This window comes from Vombatus ursinus, unplaced genomic scaffold, assembly GCF_900497805.2.
Source record: "Vombatus ursinus unplaced genomic scaffold, bare-nosed wombat genome assembly UNPS02014818.1, whole genome shotgun sequence".
In the NCBI taxonomy this organism is placed as follows: Eukaryota; Metazoa; Chordata; class Mammalia; order Diprotodontia; family Vombatidae; genus Vombatus; species Vombatus ursinus.
The window spans coordinates 395,135-422,044 of NW_020954596.1; the positions used below are offsets into that span (position 1 = coordinate 395,135).

Below are 26,910 nucleotides of genomic sequence, written 5' to 3' on the forward strand. Positions count from 1 at the left end.
GAGAGAGAGAGAGAGAGAGAGAGAGAGAGAGAGAGAGAGAGAGAGAGTTGGACAGCCAATGGTTAAAAACAGGGATAGAAGACCCAGAAGTCTGTTAGATGATAAAGAGGATTCCTGATTGGCAGAGACTGACACTAGGATTATGAATCTGTCAAATGAACTTGATCCAGCCTGCCCATATAGACAAGTCCAAAATTTATATATGGGTGTTCTGGGACACTAAAAACTATTCCTTCTCAGGGCTCTGGTAAGGGGCTAGGACCTGGAAATTATGCCATGGGTTGCTAACCAAGAAAAGATTATGAGTAGGCCTAGAAAGCTTAGGTACTACCTAGCCCAAGGCTAGGTATGTATACACACACACACACACACACTTTTAACAATCTTCCTCAGGTATATTATTATTTTTTTTTTTGGCAATTGGGGTTAAGTGACTTGCTCAGGGTCACACAGCTAGTAAGTGTCAAGCGTCTGAGGCTGGATTTGAACTTAGGTCCTCCTGATTTCAGGGCTGGTGCTCTAGCCACTGCACCACTTGGCTGCCCCCAAGTATATTATTTCTGAATTTGTATAGTCTCTTTTTCCTTTTTAATAAAGCCTAGTAAACATAGATTTGTGGTATGGGGATAAGAATGGAAAGAAATAGTGGATTCGAGACTCAGATATCCAAATACTGTGACAGTGTCAGAAAAGGGGGTACAGGAAAAAATGGGGCATGACAGATGTCTGAACCCAGGATGCCAAGTCAGTTCTGGAAACACAGTCAGGGGATTTGATGCTTAGAATTGGAATAGAATGAAGGTTTAGAAAGTAGCAGTCATAACCAGGAATATGTTAACTTTGGGCAATCAGAGGGGAGTGGTAGGGAAGTATGGTTGATGAAGAGGAAAGTTCAATTGTGGATTCAGTTGGACTTTGGCACTTATAGATGTGTGGGATGCAAAGAGGGGCATTATAATAAGGGGATTCCAGGGGAGAGGAGGGGCTGTGACTGCCTCATAGTGCATCTCATGCTGTCAGACTTCAAGATTAGGTGCAGGGAAGTGTGGTCACCATGGGGAGGTAGCGTTCCTTTTCAGGAAGGAAACACCCTCCTCACTGAATATTGGAGCCCTGGGAGAATGACCCATCTCTCAACCTTTGTTCCAGTTAATTACAACTCTATAAACTAGTGAAATATCTTTCAAAAGGGTAAAGTTCCCGAGACTGATTCAAAGGTGACCCAGAAAATTTATCATCAAAGCCTAAGGCGAGATGCTAGCTTAATAATTGACTGTTAAATAAAAGATATATAGTCCCCTCACTCTAGACATTTGGCAAGAAAAAAAATAAGGCTGTAGCTTAAAGAAAGAGGAGAAGTGATCAAGAAATGGAATCGATATGAGAGACTTTAGGATGAGATGGAGCTAAAGGAGAGATTAACTATGTTTGAGAAAGGTTAGGATAAATATGGGCACAGAAACTAAGATCCAGGTGTAGTGGGAGATCCAGAAAGCCAGGGGGCAGCATGAAGGCATCTGATACCCACAGTTGTGGTTCATTTTGCCTCTCTCACAATTTCCCCTAATATCCCCCGAATTTAATAAGAGAGATAAGACACCGGGGGAACAGCGCCTGTGTTGGGTGTGTGGTAAGATGCGAGTTAGGGGACTGCAGCATGATGGAGCGGCAAGGGTGCTGGTTCAGACCCGAGTCCAAATCCTTGTTACCACACTTATTAACTATGCCAATCTTGGGCCAAGTTTGCATCAAGTATGAAAAAAAGTACTTTTGTAGATCTTTAAGGACTATATGCATGCCCGCTCTTAGTGTTGATCCACCAGGTTCCTCTGTTTAGGGAAATGGGAGGAGAGAGATCAATCTCCTTCCTCCTGATGCCCAGCGTCCCGCTAACTGGCACCTCTCCAGCCATTGGCCCAGCTCTCTATGCTTCTTCAGCAAAAGGCCCTGGCAAGGCAGCGTCAAAGTTAAAACCGCTCCTCACCCCTCCCCGGAGCAGGGAATCCGCCCCAACAGCCCGGCATCCTGGCCCCATCAGTATTTGGCTGGAGGGTGGGGCATTGAGGAAGGAAAAGAGAGAGCGAGTCTAAAGATAATGATTACCCACAACTGAGAAGAAAACCAGGCCCTTCTTTGAACTTTTAAAACGACCAGAGCAACAACAACCCTGCCCCCTAACACCTTTTAAAATTCTGGCCTCTCCTCCCTTCCCCTCCCCCTCTATCCCGTCCAGTTGGCGCACAGTGACCAGATTTTGGCCGGAAGGCGAGGGATGAATTTCGATGCTGTCAGCCTAGCTTACATGGTGAGCGTGGCTTGAGCCTGGCTGGATGTCTAGGAGACAGGCAGCGGAGGCAGCAGCGGCAGCAGCGTCTTCCTGCGCTCTGTTATTTCACCAAACCTTGGGAATACCGCCGGGCAGAGTAAACATTACAACTGCAAATCACTAGCTCTGAAAGAAAACAGCGCTTCACTTGGGGATCTGGGCAAAATCAGCCCTCCTGCCTCCGCCTCCCTCCCCCCTCTGCTCCCTCGCTAGCTCGCTCAAGCCGGCAGCAGCTGATTAGAGAGCAGCGAACATTCCCTCGCTGGCTCGCTGCTCTCTTCCTCTCTTTGTTTCTACCTCCTTTTCCTCCCCTTTCTCCACTGCCCTTCACAGTTTCTCGCCCCTCTGGGGGTCTGTTCCCTGGGGACGGAGGAGCTCCTTCCTCCAAGGCTGGAGCTGACGAGCCTCTGCCCTGTGCAGTCGCCTCCTCTCTGCCCGGCTTTCTTCAGGGGACATTTCCACAGCGGCGGCGAGAGCTAGGAGCAGAAAGTTGTGGAGCTCCGGAGAAGATGGGACTTTCTTCTTCACCCTTCCCTTGGGGGCTCCTCACCCTGGCGCTAGCCCTCACGGTGCTGGCGTTCCCAGATGAGACCCTGGACAAAGTCCTCAAGTCCGAAGGCTACTGCAGCCGCATCTTGCGCGCCCAAGGCACACGCCGAGAGGGCTACAATGAGTTCAGCCTCCGGGTAGAAGGGGACCCAGAATTTTACAAGCCGGGCAACAGTTACCGGGGTAAGTCGTCTATGAGCCGGGGCTGAGGTCAGCCCAAGCCCGGCCAAGTCCTCCAGCCTCCCTCCGGCCAGTGGCTCCTGGCCACTTGGGGGAGACTGGGAGCCAGCCCAAGGAGTTCTGAAGGTTCACCTCCAGTGCCCGGAACGTCTGCAGAGGGTCTTTTATTGTTTTCTTTTCCTACTTTGCGAACTCGGAAGGGGCTTCCGTGTCTGCTCTGGGGCAGTAGGGGGTTTGCGGCAAAGGTGTTTTTTCTGCCACCTCTCCCCAGACGTGGTGCTCCGGCTGGAGTGAGCTGAGCCGTCGGAGCAGCCTGGCTTTCTTTCGCCTTCCGTTATTTCTGCAGTCGCGGGCTCTCGGTGAGCTGAGGTTAGGGTTTGAGAACAAGCAGGAAAGGGCGTTAGGGCCTGGGCGTGGGGGCTGTCCCTGGGCTACCCTCTCTCCCCTTCTCCCCCCCCCGAGCAGGTGTGCTTGATTGGGCAGGGGCGGGGCAGGGCTGAAGCAGGCTCTTAGGAGCCCCAGGGGAAAAAGCTGGGATTCCAACCCGTCACGTTTTATTTCGGCTGCTGCTTCGGTGACTTCCCGGGTGAGGGCGCTTGTATTTTTCCATTCTAACTACCTGGCCTTTGGCAGGTTCACCTGGGACCTTTCCCCACCTGTGTCTGGAACCCGTATCTGTAAAGCCCGTGGAATTGATCTAAATACGCGGCGGGGGAGTCCCTTGCTTCCTCCTTGTGGGGGAAATCTTTAGCTTCGAGGCCTGCAAAGCTGGCTGGAGGAGGAGTCACCTGTCAGGCCCTTGGTTAGATCGAGCGTCCCGGCAAAGTTAAGAGTGAGAATTGGAGCCCATTTCCTGGAGGGAGTTGGGGGACTGCAGCCGATAGATCAAGGTCCCCCCCCCCACCGCCTTTTTGGCCCCATCTCTCAACCTGGGTCTCTAGTTAGCCCGAGTCTACAGTTCCTATGCCCAGCAGGCAGTCCTAGAAAATGTGAGAGGTGGGAGGAAGGTATTATCCCGGGAGGGGAGAAATCAGCTTCGGAAAAACTGTTTGGTTTGAAAAGGGGAGAAGAGGCTGCAAATAGTGAGAGGAATGCCGGACTCTTAGGCGGGTGGGGAGGGAACACCCCATCTTAAAAGAGGTCTCTGAAAAAAGGGGTTCGGCAAGTAGACTGATCCTCCGTCACTCCTGGGAAGGATGTACTAACACAGTAGCATAAAGTTTTAAGTAGAGAATTCCACTAAAAGGCAAAGTCTCTCGCCTAGCCCTCCCTTTTTCATCCCAGGACGCATTAAGCTGCGCGTTTAGATGCGACGTTATCCGAGCCATTTCGGGGATTGAGAGTCAGAGGTTGGAGGAACTCCTGAGCCTGGCCGAAATTCAGCGGGCTGGACACAGGCTCCTCTTCCCTCTAATCCTGGCCCCAGAGGCCTCGCTGCGCCCTCTGCAGTTGAGAACAAGACAACCACAGAAGTCTGGCAGGTGAACTGTTTGCCTGTTACATAAAAACTCGCCTCATAAAAAAAAGGTGAGAAGGTTCAGTGTACAACATGGAGAAAAGCAGAAAGGCGGTTGTCACAGAAGACCGCAGCTGAAGCGCCAGAGAGAGCTAGACGATCTGTTTTCTAGGGCTACGATGTAGGTCCTAATCTCCTAACAGGATTTACCTTCCATCCCACAGCCCCAAAGCTTGAAGTTGGAGTAAAATGGAAAACTTCCTGAATTTTAAAAATTTTATTGGCTTAAAAGGAAGTAGAGGAAGAAAGGGCACATTTTACAATTCCTTTTTATAGAAGGAATAGCATAGTGTATTCGAGCACAGATCTGCTAATCATTAGACCTGGGATCTAGTTTTAACCCTGCTACCAAGTAGCCCTTAGGAATTTATTTTATCCTCTGGGCTGGGGTTTTCTCATCTGTAAAAGGAGAGGAAAGAACTATCTGAGCTTAGCAGCCTGATGCACTAGAATAATCCCTGTACTAGGGGTAAAGAGACCTGCTTTTGAATTTTGGATACCATACTTTCTGTCCTGGCCTTGGGCAAACTATTTTACCTTTCTGAACCTGAGTTTCCCCATTTGAGGATGGGTATAATCATAATGCTACTATCTACTTTTCAGGTTGCTGGAGGCTGAGGAAAGACTTTGCAAATCTTTAAGTGCTATACTATTATTATCAGTTCTGACATCCAATAATTCTACTCAAATGACATCTCCTTTATGAGGTTTCCTGGCTCCCTCAGTTGGAAGCATTCTTTCCTTCATCTTATATAAAATGCATATGTGTATTATATATATAGATAGATAGATAGATAAATTATATATGTTTATGTATAAACTTTAAAACTCATATATGAATTTGTATTGCATTTATTTATGTATTTTTGCTAGTGGGAAAGCCACCAAAGAGTGGAGGGTTGTGTGTGTGTGTATGTGTGTGTGTAAGGATGGCATCTGCTAGAGCAGCACAGTCTCTGAGGACATCATCAGGAAAGTGGCCAACACCAGGGTAGACTTATCTTTGACTTATTGCCATCTTTTATTTTTCTTTTCTTCTCAACTCTTGCAGGGATGTTGGGGCTAGTCTTTGGCTGACCTTACTTCACCTTCTTGGCTAAGGCCAGTTTACTGTCAGGTCTTGTCTACCACTTTGGGCCAGTAAGGCTCATTATGGTTGAAGAAGGCTCTGACTTGTTTAAATCTGTGCCAGTAGAGCCCAAACTCTGACCAGTCCATCCAGGTTGGAAAGATTTCAAGTCTAGTGACAGGTTATGCGTTCACTATGTGCCCAAGGATGTGTCTAATATGCTTGGAGGACTTCATTCGTGGGCTTGCTGCAGAAGGATGGATTTTTCAGCTAAACTCAGAGCATCTGCTAAATTATACATAGGTTGATATCTGCATCAGTGGAAGGATGTACCTATATAGCTGAAATGACACACTCCTGAAGGATTGACACCTACATAGCTTTATGATACTTTAATAAAGAATCCATGACTTGATCCATCTGGGTATTTCTTTTACCAAAATACTACCCTCCATCATTTAAATGATGTGATGAGTTTCAGTAGCCTAACAATTTCGATTGACTTGGGCACTTTCTAGGGAAGTTTTTCTGCCTTTAGCTGGGTTCATTCTGAGATGACAGATTGTATATCTATTGTTGGCTTGAAAGTTTTCTAGCTTTAAAAAAACTATATAAGTTTTGATCTTTGCTGGTATCACCTTTCAGGAACCAGAATGTCTTGGGTCCCTTCAGCTGCCCTGCTGAGTTGGCAGAAAATGGAGTTTTGTGGAGGGTAGATGTGTCCTATCAATCTTATTAGATTGTAATAGGTCAGGAATGAGGGATTATTTAATCTTTGTAGCTCCTCTGGCATCTAATATAGAAATTTCAGACCTAAGAAACAATGTAGTGCAGTCTCCTTGTTTCACAGATAAGGAAACTGAAGTCTAGAAAGGTTAAATGATTTGCATAAGGTCACATATGTCATAAATTTAAGAGCTTAGATTTAAATCCAGGTCCTCATATTCCATATTCAGGTGCTTTTCAGTTATACCATGACCATATGATATGACCCTATATGTTGTAGGTGATTTATAAAGGCTTTAAATAATTAATAGCCCCTATTTATCTTATAATAAAATACATACACATAGATAAAATGATATATCAACGTATTTTATGCAACATATATGTGCATTTGTACAATGTTTTTCTTATATCAGTCTTATGAGGTAGGTGATAATGTTATTATCTATTTTGCAAAAGAGGAAACTGACTCTCCCAAATTCACATCATGGTAGGGTAGTCGCTAGTGGTTCAGATCCTAGAAATTGGGTCTTCTGACATTAAGTTTAATGTGGTTCCTTGCTCAGTGCCTCTTAAAACCATTGATTAAGTAATTTCAGTGCAGAACTGTATTCATTATGCCTGTAGCCTTTTTCCGCTTTTGCTCTTGGGATGGTGTTATTTTACCCTTGGTTTATGTCCTGACTTGCTTTATATTGTGGCATACATAAATAAAAGGAAGACTATCCGCAGTGTTCATCTTGGAATGTATTCACCCTATGAATCTCATTAAGTCTTTAGGAACCAAATAGTGCTGGCTTGGTTGATGGGACATTTTCTACATGAGAGAGTTGGCTTGTGTCCTCTGAGAACAATTATGTTAGAAGTAGTTCTGATGTGTTCTGTACAGTTTATTGACCACAAAAACAAAAATGTCATTCCTGTTTTTGCTAGTTTTTGAAGTGGGACAAGCTCATACCAACCACATAAATTTTGTAGATGAGTGGTTCCGTGGCTTGCCTTGCTTCTCTTTTGGGGGTTAGAATAGGCCCAAAATATGCCCCAGATAGCCTAAAAATCCAGTCTCCCATATGTGTCTACATATACATCTATAAACATGTGTATATATGTACCTGTGTACATGTATTCCCATGTATGTAGTTTAGATCGGCCAGATTGGTCTTCCTGGTGTCCCTCCCTTCTTCAAACCATTATCGGCCACTTTATGTGTACTGAATAGGATTATATATTTGGTACTGGAAAGGGACCTTAGTGGCTATCTACTCCAACCCCCACATTTTACAGATGAGGAAACTGAGGCCTGGAGAAGTTAAGTGAATTATCTAAGTCACACAGGTCACCAGACAGGGCTGGGATTTGTATAAATAGCCTCTGACTCCAAAGCCAGGATCCTTTTGATTGCCCTATGTTGAATAAAAACCAAACTCTTTAGCCTGCTTAACTGAATCCTTCACAGTCAGGTATTAACTCATCTTTCTCATCTTATCTTACACTAGCCCTCCTTGTGAAATCTCCACTGCAAATCAGATTATCCCCCAAACATTTCACTGTTTCCCACTTCATTCCTTTGATCACCAGTATTCTTTACACTTAGAATGCCTTTCTGCCATCTTGGCCCATTGATATTCTGCCCATCTTTTAGGGACCCAAGGAGAAGTATTATATGACTTAGGCTTATATAAAGTATATGACTTTGTATGATCTTATGTATCACACCGCTGACACTTTGAGGGCAAAGAATAAAGCAGAGAAATAACTGAATTATTTAGAATTAATTTGCATTGTTTAAAAATTTTCTAAAATTCTTCTTTGGCCTTCAGTTTCTTATGAATGCACTTTTTAATTAAAGGTCTAATAATAATAATAGTAAGGCATTTACATAATGCTTTAAAGTTTTAAAACAATTTTATACACATTATCTCTTTTTTAGCCTCACAACAATTTTGGGACACAGGTGTTATGGGTAATATTATTTCTAATTTTACAGATGAAGGAGCTAATGCCTTGCCCATGTCTACAAAGTTCATAAATGTCAGAGGCAAGATTTGTTTCGGGTCTTTTCTTATTTCAAGTCTAGACCTTTGTCCACTACACTATACTGAGATCATCACCTTCCTTATCGATCGATGTTTCTGAGCACTGAGCTGTCTCCATCAGAATGCTATTCATCTTATACAAAAATGTAAAACAGATTCTTCCCATAACCACTTCTATGTATCTAAGTGTCGCTGTGTGTCTGTCTTTGTGTTTCTATCTCTGTTACTCTCTGTGTGTCTTTCTGTCTCAGAATTAGGTTAGAGTCCAGTGTCTGCAGCTTATTTTCTGTGTGACCTAGAGCAATCACGTAAGTTCTCTGAGCCTCAGTTTCTTTCTCTGTAAAATGAGGACAATGATAACTGATGTGTTTGCCTAATATGGTGGCTTTGAAGGCTAAATGAGATAATACATTATTCTTAAGGTGATTTGGAAAAGCTACAGCACAATGCAAATGAAACATTTTGTAAGTTGCTGATTGAATATCCCATCTTGGAGGAAGCCACATGGATGAGAGTTTCTCTACCACTCAGTCTTCAGTACTGGGCAAGTCATGGCACATTTGTCATCTCTGTTTCTGTATCTGTAAACAGAGAAGTTGGACTTAGATGATCTTTAAGGTCACTTCTGATTCTGTGATTTGAAGATGCTATGAAAGAGTTCCAATTAGTACATCTCAGATAGGAATAGGAACCAGGTCTGTGATTTCAGTAGTATAAGCAACTCCCTGTTAAGGAAAGTCTCTCTACTAGTTCAGGTCAGAATCTCCTTTTCAATTCATAGGTCTAGAGAGTTGACAAAAGCACTGAGAGGTTGTGACTTGTCCAGGTCACACAGTTGGTGTGTGTCAGAGGTGGGACCCAGTTACCAGTCTGACCATAAGTCTTCTTGGCTTCAAGGTCAGCTATATAATTCATAAGGAATCAAGAAGAATCTTCTAAGTCCCTACTATGTTCTCTGTATCAAACATTTCTAGGCACTAAATCTACTTTTTAGGCAATCAAAATGACATTAAGATGAGTTATTGAGTGTGAGGCTAACTAGGTTCTCCCCCCTCCAACCTTCTGACAAAGGTCAAGTTTCCCTTCTGCCGTTGCAGATCTTTTAAATTTCCCATTGAAGCTTTACTTCTGTTTTTTTACCCTCAAGGAATACTTCATTGTCTGTGATAACCTGAAGTATGCAGTGGCATTCTTTTATCTTGAAGGTGCTCCTTTTTATATCATAGGAGCTCAATAATTTAATAAATTGCTATATAGTAAAACAGCTGCTTTTTGGAGCCCCAGGAAAATGAGTCATTTTAGCTTGCTGAGGCATGTGGCATTGGGGCACGGTTGGTTACACTATTTTTCATCCCTGATATGATCTGAAAGTTTTCAGCTTATTATTTCTGATTACTGGTACTGATCCTTTTTTCTCTTTTTTCTCCACAGAGAAGGGATCCTCAGTTACCACACAAGCATTCAGGGTATCAGGGCATCAAATATAGGACAGGCTTTATGTCACTTGACAGAAAATGCAAAATAGAAAGTACTTGCATCTTAGATCACAAACAAGCCTCTCTTCCTCTCTGGTAGGCTCTCACTTCTCCCAGGAAACTCCATAGACTTATGATGCTACTACAGAGTTCTGTTCCCTTTCCCCCTTCCACCAGAGAAAAAGACAGGGTTGCTAGAGAATGACTCTATATAGTCTATATAACTCACAGTACCTGTGAAGAGCAAAATCCAGGTTTGCTCCTCTGCACTAGTGGTATCAAACACAAATGGAAATAGATCCCGCTCAGCTGCATATTGACTTAGAAAACCACAAATGAACATTATCTATGTTTTATTGCATTTTTGTTTATTTATTTTTAAACATTTCCCAATTACATTATAGTCTCACTCAGCTCACACTTGGCTTCAGGCCTAGAGTTTGACGCTTGCTCTACACTGTAGTTCTGGATGCTCATTGTTCTTCCTTTGCTCTGGTTTCTATTTGGCTTAAGTATTTTGCATCATTTAGCAAAGAGTACTAGATTTGGAGTCAGAAGATCTCTGTTCAAATCCCAGCTTTGCTGTTTGCTACCTGCATAACTTTGGACAAACCATGAGTCTTAGGTTGCTCATTTGTAAAGTGAGGTTGGACTGAATGACCTCTAAGGCACTTTCAGCTTGAAATGACTTGATTTTTCACTGCTCTTTTCTGTCTCCACTGACATCTCTCATGCGTCTTTGTTTTACTGTGAAAGTTCTGACTTTTGTCAGGCATGGAGATATGTCTGTAATCTCTTCTGCCAAGAAGGCCAAGGCTGGTGGATCTTTCGACCTTGAGTATTCTGAGCTGTTATGGACTATGCTAACTGGGTGCTTGTACTGTTTGGCTTTAATGTTGTGAACTCTCTGAAACTGGGAAGCCACCAGGTTATCTAGGGAGGGTTGAACCTGCCCAGGTCAGAAATGGAGCAAGTCAAAACTCTTGGGATCGGACCCATGAGTACCCAAGTACTTCTAAACTGGGTGACATAGGGAGACCCATTCTTCATTTTAAAAAATTCTGACTCTTTATACACATTATCAAATCCTAGCTCTCTTTCCTTTGCCCAAGTTTATCTCACCCATGAGACATAATATTTTAGTCTATGACTCTTTTCTGCGGTGTTTTAAAGCCCAAGAGTATTGCTATGTAGCCAGAGAGTTTGGGAGATAATAACAGCACCTACCTTGCAGGGTTATTGTGAGGATCAAATGAGACCATATTTATGAAGTGCTTGACATAGGGCCTGGTGCATAGTAGTTGCTATATAAATGCTTATTTCTTTCCCTCTTACCTCCAAAGAGGTGGGGCTTATGGAGCTACTTCCAAGTCCAGAGCAATTCAGAAAGTCTGAATGTTTCGGAAGGTTGGATATCAATGAAGCAAAGGGTTTTACTTTTCCTAGCGCATGACCTTTTTCATAACAGCCACTCAGCAAATATCTATTGAGCGAATGGGTGAATATTTTATTAAATAATCAGTTGAAATTTAGCAAATACCCACAACTTATTGGATGCAACACAACTGGAGCAAATGTAAAAGGAATAGAATTTTTCCGCGCTTTCTCCTAATGGCTGAGTAATGTGCAGCTAGCTCTTTTCCCACTCAGCAACAGTCATGAAATACACACAGTCTTTGAGTGGGAAGGGACTGCAGCGGCTGTCTCGCCCAACCCGGAACCCAAAAGATATGCCTACCAAAACGTTAAGCAGCAAGTGGCCATCAAGCCTGTGATTGAAGACCATCTCTAAGGATGGACAACTGCCTACTGTGATTGTTCATTCCACTTATGGACAGCTCCAATTTTTAGGAAGATATTTCTGATATCAAACTTAAAATTGCTTCTTTGCAGCTTTGACTCATTGTTACTGATTCTGCTCTCCAGAAGAAAATAGACTAAGTCTTTTTCCTTTTCCACGGGACAGCCTTTGAAGACAGCCATAATGTTTCCCTCAGCGTTCTTTCCTCCGGGCTAAGTATCCCAAATTCAATCACTCCTTATGTGACATGGACTGAAGACTCTTCACCATTCTGGCTTCTGTGCTCTGGATGCTCTGCAATTTACCAATGTCCTTCCTAAATTATGGTTTCTGAACTGAACTGAACAGAATACTCCAAATGTGGTCTGACTAGGGCAGAGGACAAGAGAGATGATTACCTTATTATTCCTGGAATCTGTGCCTCTCAATGTAGCCCATGATTACATCCTTTCTTTTGCCTGACATAGCATACTATTGGCTCATATTGAGCCTACTGTCTAGTTAAACTCATAAATCTTTTTCAGACAAATTGCTGTCTAGCCCCATCTCCTATACCTTGTATTTGTGAAGTTGATTCTTTGAATCTGAATGAGATTTTACCTTTAACCTTTTAAAGTTTGACTTTATTTCATTTGGCCCATTGTCCTTGCCTGTCGAGATCTTTTTTGCTTCTTCCAGAATGCCCTTTACTTTTGTATATGTTTATTGCCAGCAAGTTGGTTTCTTTGGAAAGACTCACCACTATAGATTCAAGTTTTTCTATTCTGACAATTCTTTATGCAGGCCATAAATTCTGCTTTCATGATTCTTAATTTCTCTGTTGAACCATTTAGGAACATCCTGCTGAGGTTCCATATTCTTTTGGGATCCATAGGGTCTGCTCATCATGTATTGATTTATTTTCCTTTGTCTTGCAATACTCATTCAAATATTTTGGACTTATGTAGATATCCTGGAGGCCAGATTCCTTTCTGTTATTCATTTTTCCCCCAGTTGATTTATCTGCTTGTGTTCAAAGGTTTTAATTGAATTTTCTTCTTACTGAGATTTTCAGTAATTTCAGCCTCCCTTCCCCCACTTATCCCTATCACTCGCTTTTTGACTCTTTCCCCTTTGATGTTGGATCACCCAAGGACTGGACCTCAAAGTTTTCTCTCATGCTAGGGAATTCACTTTTCATCAGCCTCAGTCCCTGTTCTAAGCAAATTGCTGGGGGATAGAATGGCCTCAGCTGGATACAAGTCTCTTTTACTTCAGGCCCCCTCCCATATGTTGGCATCCTTTCCAGAATAATTCCCTCTCTCCTTCTGTTCTTTGTTTGGCAGTGCATAGTAGCAGAGCATGCTTCTATTTTCCTGTACTACCTCCTTCTCCACATGGAGTGTGTCTGTGACATAGTTGAGTTTTGCTGTTTGTTGTCACATAATGGAAGAGTGAGGGTAAGGGAAAGGGGTATGGTATGCTGGCAGAGACCACAGCAGTAGCAACAGAATTGCTGAGTAGATCCCAGAGTGGACCCTATTTTTTAGCTTTGCCAGACCTTGGGGGCTGGTAGTGGAGGGGGTGCTGAGCTATTAGGAATTAGTCTTCTTTGCTGTTAACTCATTAGGTTATTAACTTATTAGGGCTCTCAGTGTCTTAGCCTTTGATGGCAGTTTGAAATAATTTGCCTCTTGTGTATAAATCTTATTTTGAAGAATTTTGAGAGGTTATGATGATTGGAGAAAATAACTAGACAGGGTTCTATCTTGTTGGCCATGTGATCCTATCAAGCTCTTTTAAAGTTCTGTCAGCCAATGTGTCATCTGTACATAGCATGACATCTGGTCTCCAATGCTACAATTGCATGTGTCTTAATTGTGTTATCTGTACATTCAATGAGCACAGCAACTATACCTTTATCCAAATCATCAATAAAAATATTGAATAGCGCAGAGCCCAGTACTGATCCTTGAATCATTTTTTCTGCCAGGCCATTATTGAACCATTGACAGCTACTGTTCAATGAGAATGGCATATTATAGAGAAAGGTAAAGGAGAAAGGAAGAGTATATAGTACCTACTACATGATAGACACTGTGCTAAGTGTTTTACAAATATGACCTCATTTTATCCTCACAACAGTTTTGAGAGGTAGGTGCTATTATTATCTCCATTTTATAGTTGAGGAAACTGAGGCTGAGAGAGTGACTTGTCCAAAGTCATACAAGTGAGCACCTGTAGCCATATTTGAACTGGGTGTTCCTGATTCCAGGCCCAGCAATCTATCCATTACATCATCTAGTTATTATTATTAAGCAACATTTTGAACTTAATTTTTTGAATTTGAATTTTGAGTTTGTTTCTGTGTGATTTTTCTCCACATTTTTGATAGGCAGAAAGTGGCACCATTTCACAATAACTCAAAAAGCTATAGACTTTCAGATGTCCCCTTCCACAAGCAAATTTCAGGTCTTTGTGAAGATAAAGGGCCATGTTTATTGTATGTCTTCTGGTACAGTAGGAGCTGCTAGTGGAAAAGGGCTGGACCATACCATCCCTATGCTTATCCCTTCCAGCCACGGAAACCCTAGTTTCCACCTGCCCAACTTGCTTGTGCAGCCTGAGGCCCAGGCCAAGCAGGGGTGGGGCCACTATTTATTGTAGAATTTATGTATTTCTTAACCATTTACCATGTACAAAAATGTGCTACTGTTTTTATTAGGTTCCTATCTTTTTTCAATATGTCACTGACAAAGTTTTTAAGCTCTTATCCCATTACTTTAAGCCCCTCATCCCATTGCTCCTATAAGCCCTGTGGTTTTTACTGTATGATTTTACATTTTTTTGTTGTCTCTTTGGGATACAGACTTAGTAGTGGTATTACTGAGTCAAAGGTATGCATGATTTTATAACCCTTTTGTGCTAGTTTCAAATTGCTGTACAAAATGGTTGGATCAGTATACAAATTTACCAACAGTGCATTAGTGTCTCAATTTTCCATATCCCCTCCAACATTTGTCACTCTTCCTTTTCTATCATATTAGCCAATCTGATAGATGTAGGGTGGTAGCTCAGAGCTGTTTAATTTGCATTTCTCTAATCAATAGTGATTTAGAGCATTTTTTATGTAACTATAGGTAGCTTTGATTACAGCCTGAAAACTGCCTGTTCATATCCTTTGACCATTTATCAATTAAGGAATGGCTCTTCTTTTTAGAAATTTGACTCAGTTTTCTGTATATTTGAGAAATGACGTCTTTATCAGATAAACTTCCTATAAATTTTTTCACAGTTATGATTACTAACTATGCATTTTCCTCCATCCTATTTTCCCCCTATTTATTTTTTTTTTGTTTGTGTTTTTTTGGGCTAGGCAGTGGAATTGACTTGCCTATGGTCACACAGCTGGTAAGTGTTATGTGTGTGAGGTTGGATTTGAACTCGGGTCCTCCTGACTCCAGGGCCGGTGCTCTTTCCACTGTGTCCCCCTTTTCTCCATATTTATACTATTCTGTTTTTCCTTTCACCCTGTCCATTCTCAAAATTTGTTTTGTTTCTGATTTTTACTTCTCCCAATGTGCCTTCCTTTCTATCAGCACCCCTTCTCCCCTTCCACTCCTACTTTCCTGTATGGTAAGATATATTTCTATACCCAACTGAGTGTGTATGGTATTCCCTCTTTGAGCCAGTTCTAATGAGAGTAAGGTGACCATAGTAATCACCTCACACCTGTGCTTTCTCTCCACGAATACTCCTAACTGGCCTGGCCTAATCTTGATGAAGCCTTTCTGATTTCCTTTTTACAGATTCTCTACCCATCTCTTTAATGATCCAGTCTAGAATTTCCCTAGAAATTGAATACAAGCTCACTGGCTTTTTCCCCTTCCTCTAGTTCCTGCTTTTTTGGGGGGGGGGGCGAGGTGGGGAGATAGGGAAGGGAAAGAATTACGACATTTTCCCTTTTCCAGTCTTATTGTACTTCTCTCATTCTCTCTTTCAAATATGCCTGATAGTTATTTAGAAATCTCATCTGCTTATTCTTTCAGTATTTGATGATACAGTTTATCTGGATCAGGTAACTTAGATTCATCACAGAAGTTGGGCACTCTCTTATTATCTCCTTATTTATCTTAGGTATCAACTCCATGAGAGTCATTTTTCTTCTATCATTTCCATTACAAAAGTCATTTTCTTTGATAGAGAAGATAAAATTTACTAGGAATTGAGTAACTCTTCCTTCTCTCTCTTCATTGTCAGCATGATTGCATCCTCCTCAGACAGTGGTCCCATCCTTTATACACCCTCCTCTTCTCCCCAATATAGCTTTAACAAAACCTGTGGTTGTCCCTAGCTTTCCTTGACATCAGTCCATTCCAACTTCAACATTCTTGTCACTATTTTTACAGGATGGTGCTATGTTCTTATGTTTATCTCACCCATTGTTTGCTTCCATCTTCTGCACATATCTTCTTATTTAGTTGGCTTAGTCACTATTTATTTGGTTGAGTTTCTTGTGCATCTACATCTATTTTTTCAGACAGTACCTATTTTTCTTTCTCATTGGAATTGTTTGCTTTTCCTTGCATACAATATTCTATCTCCTGAGTTCTCTGTGCATTTTCACTAGTTGTTCACATGTCCCTATGCCTAGAATGCTCTCTCTCCTTACCCTCACCAGAAGGCAGGACTTTTCCTTTCAGACCTCAGTTGAAATCCTACTTTCTGCAAGAAGCCTTTTTCAGTCTCCCTTGCTGCTAGTGCCTTCCCTCCTAGATTACCACCAATTTATACAGCATATATCTTATATATGGTTGTTTGCCTGTTGTCTCCCATAGACCATGAGCTCCTTGAGGGACTATGTTTTTGCCTTTGTATCCCTAGCATTTGGCATGAGGGCCATCTCTAGTCATCTTGATCTATATCTTGTCACTGGACCCAGATGGCTCCAGAGGAGAAAGTGAGGCTGGTGACCCTGCATAGCTCTCCCTCACTTAAATCCAATTTATTTGCAAATCATGGCATCATCCTCCTGATGTCATGGTCCTGTGTGAGAATGAAAGATAAGCAATAACAACAACAACAACAACAACATCAACAACAACAACAACAGTATTTAGCATAGGGCTTAGCACACAGCCAGGACTTAAAAATTGTCTATTGATTGACGATTCCCATCATTCCCATCTTAGCAATGGGTTCATTCCTGTTTGTGAGATACAGAATAGAATTTTCTCTTATTGGTTTCTCCACCTTTTGAAGGACAAAATTATAATTAAGAGATATCAGGAAATTATTAGCTGCTCTGTTTTTGGCAGAGAAGAAGAGAGAGAATGTTTGCTCTAGCATAAGGTCTGAATAATTGAAGTATGCCATCAGTGCTGTATCATGTCTACGTGCCAACTTTTTGATCTGTTTGTTCAACTCCTTATCTAGTTCCTCTGTGGATCTAGGGGGTCCATAGTGGCCTCTCAAGCAACAGTTGCATCTGTTTGTCCCACCATTGATCTCTATTCAAATGTTCTCTACCTTGTTCCCCTTTTCACCCCTAGCCCCTTTCCTGGATCTTCTCACAATTGTAGCTTCTTAACATATAGTGACAATCTCCTCTCTTTTATCTATCCTTTTCTTTAATTAAATTTTGTTGACATATTTTGTTTTTACAATTACTTACATTTACCAATGTATCCCTGCCCCTTTCTTCTATTTCCCAGGAAGCATCTCATAAAATAAAAAATTAAAAAGAGAAACAGTTCAGGGAAATTAATCAACATGTTAAAAAAAATTGACATATGGAGTCTTTCATGCCCATAGTCTGCCATCCCTATTTACCTCTTGTTTCTTTTAAATAAGGTATTCCAGTCATAAATTTCATCCCATCAAGTTTCTATGATAATGATAAGGTCAAATTTAGTTGCTTACTTTAGGACTTCTAATTTCTCTTATTGCCTAAATGTTGCAAATTTGTACATAGATATTTGAGACCATGGATTTTATTATTGACTTGGATTTTATTTCCTATAAACTTATGGTTATCTCAAATGCCATTCTTGTCCCTTCGTCGTATTTACTCTCCATGGGAATCTAATTTGGTGGATATACCTGCATCCTTTTTATTTTAAAGTCCTTTTTCATTAGATTTTTTTAAGGCACCATGAAAATACTTTCTTACCTGCCCTGATTAGACAGGTATGCTCTATTCCTGGCCAATAGTGTGTCATTCCTTTATTTTAAGCCATGGTTTACAATCCAAATTCCATTTTCAGTGACCATCTTCTTAGCCAATTCTTCACATCTTATGTCATTTCTCCCTGTGATTTCCTTTGTATTCAAAGGAAAACAGTGAAGGAAACTTGACCTGTAACTCCGTCATCTTAGGTTTCTTACTTAAGACTTCACGATCTTTGGCGCATTACCTTAGGTTCTTTCTGCCAGCATCATTTTTGTCCATGGGAATCACCAGAAGTGAGTTGTAATCCCTGGATTGGACAAACCTTAGAATATTTTTCTGCTTTGGATACATATCTCAAGAAGACAACAAACCTCTAGTCTTCTTCTGCTGACCCTGAATGGATGATCTGTCTTACATGATGGCTTTTGTGTCTCTATTTTATCATTCCTTGGAGAACGAGAAGCTGCTTCACCCTCAGAACATCCACCTTTTTCCTTTTCAGGAAGAACTTCACCTTTTTAAAAAAATTTTTTTGTGATTATCTTTATTCATTTGTGTTTAAGAAGTGAATTGTTGCACATAACTATGAAAGGTTTATGATTTTCATCATGACAGTTTGTAAAAGTGTCATTTTAATATTCGGATCATTAACCCATTTTGAATTTATTGTGGAATGTAGTATAAGAAAAGAAATTAAATTTAATTTCTGCCAGATTGCATTACAGTTTTTCTACCAGTTTTTTTGACTACTCTTTAATATCCAAAATCCTATCTATTCTTTTTTATTATTTTAATTTATCAACAATCACTTGCATAAGCTTTTGAATTTTAAATTTTTCTCTCCCTCCCTCCCTACCTCCCTCCCCAAGACAGTGCACAATCTGATGTGGGCTATACATATACAATCCTATTAAACATATTTTCACATTAGTGATGTTGTAAGGAAGAATTAGAACCGATAGGAGGAACCACAAGAAAGAGAAAATAAAACAGAAGAAAAAATAGCAAATAGTATTCTTTGATCTGCATTCAAACTCCATAGTTCTCTCTTTGGATATGGATAGCATTTTTCATCATGAGACCTTTGGAGATGTCTTAGATCCTTTCTTTGATGAGAAGGGCTAAGTATATCAACGTTAGTCATCGCACAACCTGGCTGTTACTGTGTACAACGTTCTCCTGGTTCTGCTCACTTCATTCAGCATCAGTCCATACAAATCTTTCCAGGTTTTTCTGAGGTCTCCCTGCTCGTCATTTCTTATAGCACAATGGTATTCCATTACATTCATATACCACAACTTGTTCAGTCATTCCCCAATTGATGGGCATCCCCTCAATTTCTGGTTGTTTGCCACCACAAAAAGAGCAGCTATAAATATTTTTGTACATGTGCATCCTTTTCCATTTTCATGATCTCTTTGGGATACAACCCTAGAAGTGCTATTGCTGGGTCAAAGGGTATGCACAGCTTTATAGCCCTTTGGGCACAGTTCCAAATTGCTCTCCAGAATGGTTGGATCATTTCACAACTCCACCAATAATGCATTAGTAGAACTTCAACTTTTGAAGCTCATGTGTACCTTGTCTTTTTCCTTTTTTTATGCCTCTGTATGACATTACTGTATTTTCCAAATTGACAAAGGCCAAGTTTCTTCTCTGCCACTTTAGCACTTTTTTTCATTGAATACTATGTTGTTCCTGATAGCTGGAGTTTGGAGAAGGTGTTCCTCAAGTTTTCTTTTCTCTCCTAGGGTTGAGATCTACACTTGGAACGTGGCAATCTCTGTGGCAGAAGTGTACATCAGCACACTCAATGCATCACTACAGATTTTTATCTGCTCTCCATACTTATTGAGATTGTCAGTCTATTTTGAAACTACTTTTTTTATCCCTTACCTCCTAAGTCCCTCTTTAAGATATTAGTGTTTTATTACCTCCTAACAACTTGACAGCCATACCTACCTTCCTTTCCTTTGTCTCAATGTCATTACAGCTATGCTCTCTTTCTTTTTATTTTATAACTAACCTCTTCTTCATTTCACCAAGTTGTTTTACTTACCATTTTTTGTTAAATGTATTTTTAACTTCTCCAGTCACCAAATAGAATGGACATTTGCGTATACATAATAGAACGGGAAAAACAATTGTACATGAGACTGTAAGTCTTTGTTATGTCAAACTTGCTTTTCTTTTTAAGGTTATAGTAAGTTCAAACTTTACCTTTCAAAGCTGTATTGATTTTCTGTGCTGCTTTATCATCTTCCTTCTGTTTTCTTCTATGCATTTTTTTTTAGGCAATTGGGGTTAAGTGACTTACCTAGGGTCTCACAGGTAGTGAGTGTCAAGTGTTTGGTCTGAGGCCAGATTTGAACTTAGGTCCTCCTGACTTCAGGGCCAGTGTTCTATCCACTGTGCCACCTAGCTGCCTCCTATGCATTTTCTTATAAGATGTTTCAATGACCATTTTTTCTTTCCTTTTTCTCTTTTCTTTCTTTCTTTCTTTCTTTCTTTCTTTCTTTCTTTCTTTCTTTCTTTTCTTTTCTTTTTTTGACTACTCTAAACCTGTTTGTCTTCCACATTTCTTCATGGGTGTAGGGATGGAGAAAAACAAAGCCCTTTTATCTAATATTCATAGTCAAGCAAAAAGGAAAAATCTCATATTGGTTGTGTCCAAAAATACTTGTCTAATTCTGCATCTTGAATCTATCACCTCTCTGTCAAGAGGTAGATAATGTGTTTCATCATCATTTCTCTGAAACCATGGTTGGTTATTTCTTTGATCAGAGTTCTCAAGTCTTTCAAAGTTATTTTTCCTTATAATATTGTTCTTACTGTATGAATTGTTCTCTTGGCTCTGCTCACTTCACCCTCTATCATTTTATACAGATCTTCCCTGGTTTTTCTGAAACTGTATTTTGCTAGTTTACTTTAATAATTTATTTTATTTACTAATTTGTTATTTAATTTAATTGTGATTATCTTTTATTTATACTGACTTGTCAACTGCTCTCTCCTTTTCTCTTTTTAAATGTATCTCTTTAGGTCCTTAATCCTTTTCTTCCTTTAAATTGAGCTCTTTTTCTCTTTCATTTCTAGTTCTTTAGCTTATCCTTAAGTTCTTCCAAATTTGCCACCTCCAAATTTATTCTCTGGTCATCTTCACAAATCCAAACCCATCTAAAACACCTTCATCATTTTGTCCAATTTATTCAAATATCTGTCCTATTTATTCAATCCTTATCTCTTCTACTATATACTCTATACCTTCTTTTATAACCTTCTCTTACAGAAGCCAGAAGTAGAATCTGAAAGTCGAGATTATTTTCCTTTAACTTTTTCTAATTTTCTTCCAAATTTCTCCGTAAATTCAGTCTCTCACCTTCTTCCCAAGTCTAAATCCTTCAGTATCACCTTAACAATTTCCTTTTTAAAAGGAATTTCTCTCTTTTTTTAAAATTTTTTAAAATTTCTCTCTTTCCTGGGGCAGCTAGGTGGTGCAGTGGATAGAGCACCGGCCCTGAGGTCAGGAGGACCTGAGTTCAAATCGGGCTTCAGACCAAACACTTGATACTTACTAGCTGTGTGACCCTAGGCAAGTCACTTAACCCCAATTGCCTAAAAAAAGAAAATTCTCTCTTTCCTACGCTGTCTCAAAGCCCAACTTTGAAACTCTTCTGTGTTGACATTGTCTGGAGCACCTTTGCTCTGGGAACTATTCTTAGTCAGATCCAGTGCCAGTTTTACATTAGACTTCCTAAAGAAAACAAAACAAAACAAGGGCTTATATCATGAAGACATGGTCCCTGGCAGATAGGCCAGTGCTACTTGGGTTCTGTTTCTTGATTTTATTAGTATCACAATAGAGCTAGGGGCTTTAGCCACTTAGTAGGTCCTGAAATTGAAAAAAATGTTTGGGAGCTCATGAGAAGCCCTATTATTTGGGCATAGAAACTGGTCCAAAGATGCAATGATGTTTGAATGTAGTTAGTGCCCTCCGTCACTGGAGTTCCTTGCAGGACTACTTGCTGGGGAGCACATGGGGAGACTGTATAATAGTAGGAAAAATGCTGGGTTTGGAGATGGAGAACCTTCAAAGCCCAGCTCTGCTGTATTTGATCTGTTTGACCTTAGAGCATCTAGATGGCTCAGTGGATAGAGCACCAGGCCTGGAATCAGGAGGACTAGAGTTCAAAATCTGACCTCAGATACTTACTAGCTGTATGATGTTGGGCAAGTCACTTAACCTCTGTCTGCTTAAAGCTGTAGAAGGAAATGGCAAACCACTCCAGTACCTTTGCCAAGAAAACCCCATGGACAGTTGGTCTACTGAGTAATGAAGAGTCAAATGACTGAACAACAGCACGGTTACTTAACCTTTCTGGGCCTCACTTTCCTCATCTTTAACAGGAAGATATCGGAGTAGATGCACTTAAGGTCCCTTCAATCTGTGATCCTATTATTTCAGTGTTCTGGAGTGGTTTGGAGTAGATGGCCTCTGAGGTCTTTTCCAACACTGTGAATTTATGGCTAGACTTTGCCTCTTCAAGGTCTGGGCCTCTAGGTTTGCTCTAGTGAGCCAAAGAAGTCACTCTCAGGGGCTATTGAAATAGAAGCCAATTGGTTCCACAGGTAGTAATTTTCTGTGTTCTTTCTCTCTCCACAGTGACTCTCTCTGCTGCTACTCCCTCCTACTTCAGGGGTTTCACCTTGATTGCTCTCAAAGAGAACAAAGAGGGAGATAAAGAGGAAGACCATGCTGGGACTTTCCAGGTAGGAAACCTTCCATAGTTCTCATCCAAATTTGGATTAAACTGCTTGGTTCCAGAAGCCAAATGAGGATTGACTCACGTGGTTGATGTTAACATGTTCTACCATTAGCTACATTGTGTGGTGAAATCCTACCTCATCTTGATTAAAAAAAAATATAACTATAACTTGATGATTTGTTTGGTAATTCCTAAGGGTAAAGGAAAGGAGAGAGACAGCCAAATTTGTTGGAGTTCAGAAGAAAGAAAGCAGAAAAAACTGTATAGGAAACAGAGGTGGATTTATGGGCAAAGATTGAAAGAATTAAATATGCTTTGCTTTGGATACTTGGAGGAGGTGGGGCAAGGAAGGAGCTTAGGGAGGGCCTGATAACTGTCTTCAAATGTTAGTAAGTTTTTTATTTCCTCTAGGAGGAGAAGCATCATTTAGCCTTATTCCAAAGAAGACAAATGGAAGAAATGGGCTAAAAGCAAAAAAGTCAAGTAGAGGTAATGGGATCTCCTTTTAGATGTTTAGAAGACAATGAACAAACTCAAGGAAAGGCCTAGAGTCCAAGGAAGGGAAAAATTTTTATCCCTAATTTTGCATTTATTTATTTATTTTCCCCTAATTTTGTATTTATTCTGGAATCTATTTTTATCTGGCATTTTGCAACCACTAGAAAACTATAAAGGAATAAAAAAAATGTAAATTTGTATTCTAGCTAGCATATTGGAATGGTCTATATGGAACCAAGGGCTAGGGAAGGCTCCCAAACTCCAACTATCTCTGTCCCAAGGTGCTTTTTAAAAAAATTCCAAGTTTTCTTGGGAAGGGCTGTCTCATTAAAGTCATTCATAGTGACACTTCATGGAAATTCACAGCAAGGTGACTCATGAGGTCTAGGCAGGAAAGAGAACAGACAGAGAGAGAGAAAAGGGCATAGAAAGGAGATATAAACTTTAACTAATTGTTAATTGTGCCAAAGGCCAGACCTCATTATGACTTTGCATTCATTCTTAATGGGATTCCTGAAGTACTTTCAGTGATTTTTTTCCCTCTTAAGATCCTGGAGAACATGAGAAGCAAAGCAGGGCTAGAAAAGGGCACATATGATTTTTTCCCAAAAAGAACAGGAGGTGGAGTCTGTGAACCATAGGTCAGTGACTTGATTTTTGTTACTGGCAAAATTTAAAAATATATTTTTAAAAGGATATTTTTAAGCATTTAGAAAGAGAAGAGATAGTCAGTGGGAGCCAGTATGACTTTAATAGGGAAAGCTCATGCCAGATTGATCTCATTTTTTTTCTCTCCCAAAGACTTACTAGGCTAGTAGACTGGGGAACTCGACAGGTATGGTACATTTAGATTTCAACAAAGGACCTGACAGAGTCTGTCATGAAATCCTTGTGGATGAGAAATGTGAGCTAGACAATAGTAATTATTTGTATTCATAACTGGCTGAATAACACGACCTGAAGTTTAGTCATTAATGGTTTAATGTCATCTTGGAATGACATTAGTGTAGTAGAATTCCTTGGGGAGCTGTCCTTGGTCCATATATTAATGACTTGGTTAAAGGTACCGATGACATGCTTATTAAATTTTGCAGAAGGCACAAAGCTTGTAGGGAAATCTGACATACTGAATGGTAAAATCTGACAAAATCTTGACAGGCTAGAATGATAGATCAAATCTAATTAGAAGATGGGTGCTCTGTAATGGCTGATTGTTGTTTCAGTATGGGTTCATAACTAATTTTTTTTAAGTAACTATCACTGTAATTTGTACAAGCTTCTACTAAATGGTAGTGAATTGAACTGGTTGTTTGGTCTGAGTGGACAGACTCTTAGAGTGTTAGAGTCAGAGGGAGGGGGACCTTGGAGATCATCTAATTGTAAAATTTAGTGAGGAGATCATAGAGATCATTTAGTCCAGCCCCCTCACTTTATAGAGGAGAAACTGAGGCCCAGAGAACTTGAGGCCATCTAGCTGGTAAATTGCAGAATGTATGATCTATGAATTCACAAACAGACCCCCTTTTAGGGGGCTGTTTCATTGTTCTTGAGGAATCCAAATAATCCATGAAATATTTATTAAGCGTCTATTAGGTGCTGAGGATACAAGATGAAAGTAAAACAGTCCCTGCTCTCAAGAAGCTTACATACTAATGGTAGAGGATTGTCAGAGGATACAGACACTGTCTTTGGTTTTCATTAAAATATACATTTTAATATCTTTAAACAGTTTTACTTTTAAGTCTCTACCAAATACTCAAAGGCAGTGTGGCACAAAGGAAAGAATGCTAGGCTTGGTCTCAATTCAGATCTTGGCTCTAGCACTTACTAAGCGGTGTGATCCTAGGTAAGTCATTTTTCAACCCTCAGTTCTCCCATCTATTAAATGGGAGTAATAAAACTACTGAGCAAACATCAAAAATATTCAGTGTAATGTTCAGAGAAATTAATGCCACAAAACTCTTTAGTATAAGCCAGGGAAGCTTTTCTGGACTAATTAAGTCATTTTAACTTCATCTACCCTTATAATTCCTTTCATCATTTTTATATTCACTCATTCATTTACTCAATCATTTAGTCATTCAGCATTTGTTGAGCAAGTGCTATGAGTGTAGGCCTTCATAAGGAACTAACGTTGTCAGCGTTTCTTTCATTTTCCCAAACAGTAGGCATAGAAAGAGGCAGAATAAATTGCTTTTCCCTTCAGTGAGCATCTGCAGCCTTCTCTCTTTATGCTTACATCAGTTTAGCTTGGTCTTAAAAATCTTCCCTAAGTTTATGTCTCTGTTTTCCTCCTGGCCTCTCTCTGTTAGGCTTTTAACTCACTGACTCCCTTTAGTCTTGCTTTCTCAGTCAGGAAAGCCCTGTTTCTCTTTCATTTCTCTGACTTTAAAAGTCCTGGGTATCCTGAGGATGATGATGATGAAGGACCTGGGTCTTAACTTCCCCAAAAGTTTTTACCTTTCTGAGAAGTTAAAAACTCCATCTGGTCTAAATTCCCCTGACATGGTAACTGTTCTGGGGCCACCTCCCTTAACTCAGTCTGCACAGAACAGGCTTCTGTGCAATGGAATGCTGCTGCTGTCACCCCCCCCCCAAACCCCAACAGAGTATTGAAAAGTATGGAAGTTTAAGTTCTAAGTAGTGAATAGGAGTAGCTCATATTGAATGAAACAAGTTAAAATCTTGTGATATTTTCTTTAAAATAGTTTCTACAAGACCTTGTGAAGTGTTCCCAAGATCACAGAATTTAGAGCTAGAAGGGACTTTAGTCCAAGACTTTCATTTTGCAAAATGCAAAACTGGATCCCAGACAGGGGTGTGCTGGAGCCCACTCCCATTGTTAAATTTTTGATGTGAGCATTTACGTCTCAGAAATAGGCAAACATAAAAAATCAATGCTTGATTGATTGTTGTTATTTAGACCATCTGGACTTCATAAAGTGATGAAGAAAATGTTAATGGTCCACATTAAACTTTAAAGTATGTTGTATGTGTATAGGATTCTAAGTTTTTCTCTCTCCGGCAGTGTAGGAAGCAAGGTAGATAGGCCTTCTTTAAGGAGCTACAGGGAAACAGAAAGTGTTTTACAAATTGATTAGATAGTGGTAAAGTTACAAGCTATGGGAAAATTTAAAAGCCAGTTATTTAACTCAGGGGGCAGCTAAGTGGTACAGTGGATAGAGTACTGGGCCTGAAGTTAGCAAGACTCAGCTTCATGAGTTCAAATCTGGCCTCAGAAATTAGTTGTGTGACCCCAGGCGAGTCATTTAACCCTGTTTGCCTCAGTTTCCTCATCTATCAAATGAGCTGGAGAAGGAAATGACAAACTACTCTAATATCTTTTCCAAGAAAACCCCAAATGGGGTCACAAAGAGTCAAAAACAATTGAAATGACTGAACAACAACAATAATTTAACTTGACTTCTTAACCTGGGGTCAGGGAGTCCATAAATTGGTATGGGAAAAAAATTACATCTTAATTTTCACTAGCCTTTGGTTTCCTTTCTAATTCTATTTATTTTAGTTTATACATTTTAAAATATCATTCTTAGGTGTCCATCGGCTTTGCCAGACTGCCAAAGGGAACCTTGACACATAAAAAAGGATGAAGAATCCTTTTTAACCCTTTCTTGCAGACTTTTCTTATCAGTGCTCCCCAAAGCATTCTTTGAGTTGGTGTCCCAGAGAAATAGAAAGAATTTCTAAACTGCTGAGAAGATAATAGGTATTCAATGATGGCTCATTTGGCCCACAAAAGCCCAAATAAAATTCATTTATATTTGAGATGAAATCAGACTTTCCGGCATCCTGACAG

The 26,910-nt window shown here is 40.3% G+C and overlaps 1 protein-coding gene across 1 annotated transcript in view; it reads left to right on the forward strand.

Moving 5' to 3' along the window:
• The first annotated feature begins 2,040 nt into the window (after positions 1 to 2,040).
• LOC114023659 (spondin-1-like) overlaps positions 2,041 to 26,910 on the forward strand; it is a 369,204-nt gene continuing 344,334 nt past the window's right edge. Inside the window, exons 1-2 of the mRNA XM_027836417.1 lie at positions 2,041 to 3,058; positions 22,493 to 22,599. Coding sequence (XP_027692218.1) covers positions 2,836 to 3,058; positions 22,493 to 22,599 — 330 coding nt within the window. The 5' untranslated portion in view covers positions 2,041 to 2,835. The remainder of the gene's footprint in view (positions 3,059 to 22,492; positions 22,600 to 26,910) is intronic.